We start from the raw sequence: 8,290 nt of genomic DNA, 5'->3' as shown, positions 1-8,290 counted from the left end.
GAGTTGCTCATTATTCAAAATTTAGAGCACCATGATGTTGAATGGCTCGATGAGAACGACGTAGACATTCCAAAATGAAAGTGAGCAGACTCACCACACTGAGCAGCAATACAATGTCATCGAAAACTTAGAATCATGGATTTGGGTTTCATGGACTTAACACTGTTAATTTGAATTTAATACATGTACCAAAAATTTAAAATAAGTTTGTTATGTTCGTAAGATTATAATATTTTTGTCCCTTACTCTATGTTGAATACCGTAGCAGTAAAATCTAATCTATCCTAATTTTATTTTCTTATTTTTAAAGTTATAGTTATAATATTAGAAAAAAAAAACAATATATTAATTGAAAAATGTTTACGTAAGCATGGGGGAGGGGGTAAGAGCTTTGCTTACTTTTACTGTAAGGGGGATGGGGGGGGGGTAATTAATTGTAATAAATCTTACGTAATACTTGAACGGCCCCAATCTTTTATCGATCGATACGATTTTATCGATTATACGATTCTTTTTAGGTTCAGGAGAACAAGAAAGCAAAACAAACCAATAACTAAAAAAGCCTTGAATAAACAATTCAAAATAAATAAATCTCTCTTTTCTTGCGTAACATTCTTAGTAAACCCTTTCGTCTATAGTCTAACTACTCTTGATACGATATTCATCGTCAATTGTAACGTCCATTTGATGTTTTAGGCCTTTAACCTATAATATTGCGAAAGCGTAGTCGCAATGGTGCCTACGATAAAAGCAGTACAGACCATCAGCTTCGGCGAGGGCCCACACTGGGACGTAGATGAACAAGTTCTGTACTACGTTAACTTCCTCGACAGCACAATCAACAAATACAACCCAGCAACCGGGCAGAACACCAAAACCAATATAGGTAAACTAGTATAAATTGAATCCTAACTTCAATCTGTTAATTAATTCAATTATTCTTCAATTAACCCAATAATTAATTAATATATTTATTTTATAGAATAATTAATTAATCATTAAAATAATTAAATGATTTCATTAATTCATTTAATTGACTTTATTAATTGAATTAAATAATTCATTGAAAATTAATTTTGGAAATGAATAGCCCAGTTTCCAAAAACATACACATCATTCGTGATTCCAATCGAGGGTAGAAAACACCACTTCCTCTGCGGCATAAAGCGAGACATCGTCGAAATAGAATGGAAGGGCGATAACGACAAAGCGGTGGTCCTGCGAACTATTGCCAGTGTCGAAAATGACCGACCCGAAAATTTCTTGAATGACGGCAAGGCAGACCGGAAAGGACGTTTGGTTACAGGTGAGATTAAAGTTTGTTAAATTGAAAATTAACATGGGTGTTATAAACAAACATAAGATGTTAAAGTAAATTTTAATCCAAAGGATTGGTTACTAAATCTTTAATAATTGCTCGGGTGAAGGCCTACTACATGTACGTTAATGAAAGACATCGCATTTTCAATACTGTTATACTAAAAAAAATCTTGAATTCCCATCAAATATTTGAAAAAAATACTTTTATTACAGGAACAGTAAGTGGTAACCGCGACAGTGAAACTCTGGATGACATGATACTGCCCGAAAAAGGTTCTTTGTACAGAATAGATAGCGATGGCCACGTACACAAGTTAGACGAAAAGATCACCATACCTAATGGTTTGGCGTGGGATGCAGAAGGAAAGACCTTGTATCACGTGGACACTATGGACTGCATTCGACGATACGACTACAACATTGAGACTGGACATATATGTAAGTACTAGCTGTCGCCCGCGAAGTAGCCTATGTGTTCTTCCAGACTATGTTCTATATCTGTGCCAAATTTCATCAAGATCCGTTGACCCTTTCCGGAGATACCTTCAAACAAACATCCATCCATCTAAACATTCGCATTTATAATATTAGTAAGATTTAAATTATAATAGACAAAAAAGACACAAAAAATACAAACGTATCTTGAAATTCACACACGTGTTCAAATAATTATTAACAAATTTATTTCTTGTTGGCAGCAAATTGTCAAAAATTATTTGTCCCGAATGATCACGGGATCGAAGGAATATGTGACGGCCTGACCATAGACACGGATGACAATCTCTGGGTTGCCGTATATCAAGGGGGTCAGGTCAGGGTATTAATATTTAACATTAGTTATAAGATAGTCTGAGTATTAGCACTTACTTATTTTGGACTTTAATATATTTCTCCAACTTTTTTATACGTCTTAATTATTGTTTTGTAAAAAATTCGTTGTTTTATTTATTTGACGTAACAAATTTTACAGATATTAAAAATTGATGGCAAAACGGGAGAAATACTTCAGACAGTGACAATGCCAACTAGAGATGTGACATCACTGACTTTCGGCGGACCGAATTTAGACATCTTGTACGTTACTTCTAGCAATATGCAATGGCAAAGGAACGAACCTGTGTGGGGAGCGGCTATTTACGAGGTCTATGGACTGTGTGTACGAGGATATCCTGCATTTAAAGTTCAATTAAATAGCTGAAATATATATTTTTATTATCTAATAGAACAAAGACTCTATTCCAAGAATCAATAGATTTCCTTCTTCTCTTCTCAATCGCTCGCCATTTGATTGCACGGGTAGTCTAAATTCTTTTATACATTTTAACTGTAAATGCAGATTTAACATCAAATTGCTGTAAATTCTTCGCGCCAAAGAACCAAGATTAATAATAATAAAATTATATGCAATGGCATTATTTTTCATTAATAACATAATATAACTAATTACTATATTATGTGTTCCGTTCGATGTCCGAAGTCCTTTATGAGAGAGTACATCGCTTCATTCCTTCCGGTGCGCCCCAACTCACGTCACGTGACAGCTCCGCCAGCGCCACTACCGACATCAGCGCCTCTAGCGGACCTAACCTGCAACTCCAAAACCCGGGAGCACGCCACCAAGCCACCACCTTGTCATTGTTGCGTCGTTTTTCAAACCGAACGGTCGTCCCTAGGTTTTCAAACAAATAGTTCTTTAAAAAGTTCTTTATTACAAAGCAATAAGTTAAAAAAAAAAAAAAATTTGAAGAAGTGCGTCACGTGATATTAGAAGAGTCTACAAGAAAACTTCGACGGTCGTGAGTATAACAGCGTTAACAGCCGGCTGTTGAACCCTCTAGCTGGCCCAGCCACTTAGGGTATTCAACTTGGCGACTTTCATCACCCTACGGGGAAAGTCGTCGTTGCCGAATGCTGCAGAACAAATGGACGAAACGAGTAAGTTCTGATGGAGCCTCGAGACGTTTGTGCGGTTCGAAGACCCAAATGCAGCTCGAGCATTAACGATAGCAATGCTCGATCCTTGCGTGAGCTGCGGCTTCAGCTTCACTATCTCCATACTAAAGATCATGGAGGAAATGGAAATTTTATATCGTTATCGATGTCGTTTTACATACTTATGTTGACGTTACACATTACGGAACGCTAGTTCATTGACCTATTTGAAATACTTCGATAATACTTCCATTATTTTTATGTTGCGTACGTGTCAATTTGTACACTACGAGATTACTGAAGCGTATTGTAACAATCAGGAAATCGTTGGGATGTGACAAACTCCGTACGAATTGCCGAATTCGAAGCCAACTACCTCGCAAATAGTTCGATATTATAGAATAGTTAGTTAAATAAATGTCATTACAAGTAAAAAAGTTCACTTTTCTCTTGGTTTTTACAGTATAATCTTAATCGAAAAGGCTATTTCATAGTGTTTCTTTTGTTCAAACCGAAAAAGTATACACCGTCTTAGCAAAAAATAAAAAGAAAATTACAAGGTACATGTGTAATAATCGTCTATAACGAAATTTGCAATGAACCAAGATCGTTAACATGTCATTTGTTTTTTAAATATATTCTACGTGCCATATGTTTCCAAGATGTTAATTTATTGAAATACATTTATTTCAAATGGATAATCCTTACCGTACTGGACGAATTTTAGTACGTCGATTACACTCAACCTTAAGTGCTACGATATACGAAGCTATAGAATAGTGTATCAAGATACCTTTTTGGCAGTGCTCACCACGACACGCCATCTTAGGTTCGCTACACATTCTTGTCATTGTAGCTGTTTAAACTCGTACCGCGTACGTGCTGTTCGTATTGTTAAATAGATTTCTGTCTAATTATTCATACGCTGATACAGAGGCATAGTAATAACTTTAGCAAAGTGCGGTCAAATTATTAACCTTAAAAAAGTTATTTATACGTCTATGCCATGCAATGAGTCGCCACCCGGTTTAGTGTTGCTAAGAATAGCTGCATGAAAATTCCTTTAATGGCTGTCATTGGATCCCCCTTTTAGAAGTTATTATTCTTAATCGTACCAAGTGTGAAACTCAAAACAGTCGCGAATATTGACATTATCGAAAAAGAAAGAGGGGGGGGGGCAATAAATAGGATTAGGATAAAACAAGGTGATTATAGGTTATTTGTGGCGGCTGTCTGGCGCAATCTCACCATGTAGAATCCAGAGTTTTAATAACAACCATAGTTAATTACCTTTTATTTATTAATCACCTTTAATGAATTTTTTACTAGCATTTACCCGCGACTCCGTCCGCGCGAAATAAGAAATAGAAAACTGGGTAAAAGTTATCCTATATCCGTTTCCTGGTTCTAAGCCCACCAATTTTCAGTCAAATCGATTCAGCCTTTCTTGAGTTATAAATAGTGTAACTAACACGACTTTCCTTTATATATATAAGATTTTTCTTTGTACTAGAAGTGATACAATCATATCAACTAGTTTTAGAACACATTTGTGTAAGAATTAAAAAAAAAAAAAAATAAAGATGGAACGATAGTCATGCCGTTGTAGCTCCAATTTTATAAGTACCCGCTATTACCCGTACACTCAGTAGCAGAGAACAACAGACAAAGCGAACATTATCTTAATACTATGTTGTCAATTGGTCGAGTTGCAACCTTTAGTTTTATTTTGATACGAAATAGTTTGTGGTACTAAGTATTCGGGTTCCTTACAGATATGCTCGATATCTACAAATTTATTGTCGCCTATCGATGGCTCGATATTTTCATGGTGCTAAGGTCGCGCAGACTGCACACTTCGGCGTTTAAGGTGAATATTTTAAGATCACGTTGTAATGAACTTGTACTGTGCATTGCGGTTGTATATGGGTGACATACGTTTGTCATTGAAGCTTGACCTTCGTTTCTGCTAATCCATTACGTCACATATGTTAGCGGATGACGTGTCTGCAGTTGTACCGATGCTGTGTACATGTGTCAATTTTGCCGGTCGTCCGTTTTCGCAACCACGGTTTATGTCAACTAAAATACCTGAACGACTTCTTGATTGTGAATAAACGCAGAGTTTTGCGTAACGTACGCGTATCGCTAACAAGTCAAGACTTCCAAAATGTTTGCCCGGGAAAAGATGAGATGGGATCGCTTAACATTTGGCAATTGACCTCTTGAGCTGGCCCTGCCTCTTAGGATGTTCAATTCTGCGACTTTCATCACCCCACGGGGAAAGTTGCATTGCCAATAACTGTAGCGCGACAGACGCTTGTTTTTCCTTAAAGAAAGCATGGAAACTCATACTGCTTCCTCAAACTGGGACAGTACCCAATCCCAGACAGTAGTATTCGCAACGTTTCGGCGATTGAAAAGCCTACTTCAGGCACTAGTCAAGCACCTCGAAGCTCCTACTGCTCCCTTAAGCTAGGACAGTATGACTGTAAGGTGTCTTAGATTGACAAGCGTACTTCTGGCACGAGTGAACTGCTTTAGATATTGTTCTGCTCCCCCAAACTGGGACAGTATTACGTTATGTATACCTTCAGAGATTGACAAGTGTAGAGCCTTCAAGATTGACAAAGTATTTTCCGGTTCTAGCAAAAAGTTTTAGACATCGTACTTGTCCCTCAAAGTTGGATAGTACTTCACGGCTCCTCACCGCTCACCAGACCAATAAGGCTCCGTAGAGCATGTTAAGCTTAACAACAGCAAAGCTGATGCGGTAATAACGGTTCGCTACTTAACAAATTTTAATACAGCCGACTTATTACACTCGAATAGATGTTGTCGCAACTCTTTCAATAGATTTTGGAATACGACTTCATCAGGAAAAGTTTTGCTTTCGCTGCTGCCATTTATACGTTAACACACACTTCACAGTGACGGAAAAATTTATATGTTGTGGCACTTCTCTGGATGGAAACCTTTCAAGCATCCGAAGAAGAAAAGATTTTCGATGGTTTGCTTTCTGGGTCAGTTTCACCGACACACTGTCATGAGCCAACCTAGCCCCTAGAAGGGCTGTAACGCTTGATAGATTTATAGATTGAACGTCGCTTTATTTTGTGATATGATCTCAGTACATATAAGAAAACATACATTTATAGGTGTTCTTATATTGATAAGATGTTTTCATTGCTTTTTAGCCGTTTCATTACCTAAAATAAGCTAACTGAAAGTGGAATGTCGTAAATCGCTTAACTTGAAATTAATTTTTTGTTCATAATACAAATTATGCTAAGTACCGACAATCTTGTAATTCCCCGTCTAACAGTTTGAATGTAGTTAGTTTATTCTACTCTTTGAACAGATAATCAAAACGGGGATGTAAGTCATCAGTTGACTTTTAAACATTGCAAAATCTTATTTTGTTCTCTCTTTTCTTTTTGTCATGTTAAGTCGTACATAACTAAAATTTCACGAATTAGCTTTACGCATGGCTACGTGTTCCTTAGAAAATAACGATGTTACTTCTATCACTGTTTGAGTAAGTTATTGTTTTCTCAGTATAATATATTATTATAAAGACTGATTCAGGACCACTTATCTTGCTAAATATGTCGAAAGAGCTTCACATGTTTATCTTGGTGTAAGTTAAATTGCATCTGATAGTACTTTGACGTTTTCTGTTTATTTATGTAATGAAAATAGTGCTGGCAACTGCATAACGGAAATTCGATGTCACGAAAATCTGCATAGAATTTTAAAGATAGCGTGAAGTCAACCAAGCCGAACTGGGCCGGGCGGTTGACTGTGGCCTAGTCGTCCCTAGTTTACGGTGGGCTCCGAGCCCGAGAATGACGATGATGCCACGAAAAGGCTAAGCATATGTGTACTACATAGCCGAGCAAAACTGGAGCAATCGCTTTTTCAATTACTTGTATCAGGATATTCTTTTTTCCGGGTTAGTAATACAAATCATCCGAATCGATTAAATTGCGATTAGTGATCAAAATACCTCTAACGATCTTTTTAACGAAAAATTAAGTGTTTTATCACATTGTTGCGTTCTTATTTCACAAGCCACCAGAAGATAACAAACAGATCTCTCATAAAGGACTTCGGACATCGAACGGAACACATAATAATGAAATTTTACCTGTTAATAAAATTTGTATTATGTTTCCTGAGATGTCCGAAGTCCAGACAAGGGCTTTCTGGTGGTTATTCCACCAAAATAATTCGGTTATGAGTCGAACAATGACAAGGTGGTGGCTTGGTGGCGTGCTCCCGGGTTTTGGAGTTGCAGGTTAGGTCCGCTAGAGGCGCTGATGTCGGTAGTGGCGCTGGCGGAGCTGTCACGTGACGTGAGTTGGGGCGCACCGGAAGGAATGAAGCGATGTACTCTCTCATAAAGGACTTCGGACATCTCAGGAAACATAATACAAATTTTATTAACAGGTAAAATTTCATTATTAATACATAAAAGAAATAACTGATGACCCAGACACCTGTGCCGAGACATCTAATGCGGACTAGTATCCCGCAACGGATGTCTCCGTAAATACATGATGCATTAGGGTTCAAATGTATATAAATAGTAAATAAATATTTTTGGCACATATTTCCACTAACCCTAGTTAATTATGTTTCTAGTTTTGTAATTTGCTAACTATATATGGATTTCTGTTGTCTGAAGTAAAGAATTTTGAATCTTAGAATCAAAATAATAATAATATTATCATAAATTTTATAACATATCTGTCACATTTCTCAGAAACTTAATAAGATCATTGGAACATTGGTTCCAAGAAACTAAAATATAAGTAGTAAAATGTTCGTATCAAATACCGAATCTACCAGCGCCCCGACCCACCCAGCAGAGCTGTCCTGTGCCAACGTCTACTTGTAAGAAGCCCGCATCCTCGCAATCCGGAGACTCCCCAGAATGTTCGTATTAACGACCATGGCTAGAGCAGAGCCTACCCATAGTACCGGAAGATTGCACAGCAACGATAAAAATATGTAGAGCATACGTGATATGTAG

General features: G+C 37.2%; 1 protein-coding gene across 1 annotated transcript; it reads left to right on the top strand.

The window, feature by feature from the left end:
* Positions 1–705: 705 nt before the first annotated feature.
* On the top strand, positions 706–2,518 carry LOC123721405 (regucalcin-like). Its single transcript, XM_045680075.1, has 5 exons — positions 706–886; positions 1,091–1,306; positions 1,534–1,758; positions 2,019–2,131; positions 2,291–2,518. The coding sequence occupies exons 1-5, from the start codon at positions 733–735 to the stop codon at positions 2,516–2,518; spliced, it is 936 nt and encodes a 311-aa protein (XP_045536031.1). The 5' UTR covers positions 706–732.
* Positions 2,519–8,290: the final 5,772 nt, after the last annotated feature.

Source organism: Papilio machaon, chromosome 11 (assembly GCF_912999745.1).
Source record: "Papilio machaon chromosome 11, ilPapMach1.1, whole genome shotgun sequence".
Classification (NCBI taxonomy): Eukaryota; Metazoa; Arthropoda; class Insecta; order Lepidoptera; family Papilionidae; genus Papilio; species Papilio machaon.
This window is presented reverse-complemented; position numbering and strand designations above follow the sequence as displayed.

Coding starts and splice junctions, on each gene's coding strand:
- LOC123721405 (XM_045680075.1), top strand. CDS start 733: ATGGTGCCTACGATAAAAGCAGTACAGACCATCAGCTTCGGCGAGGGC. Junction 1,759..2,018: donor CATTGAGACTGGACATATAT/GTAAGTACTAGC, acceptor TCTTGTTGGCAG/CAAATTGTCAAAAATTATTT. Junction 2,132..2,290: donor CCGTATATCAAGGGGGTCAG/GTCAGGGTATTA, acceptor CAAATTTTACAG/ATATTAAAAATTGATGGCAA.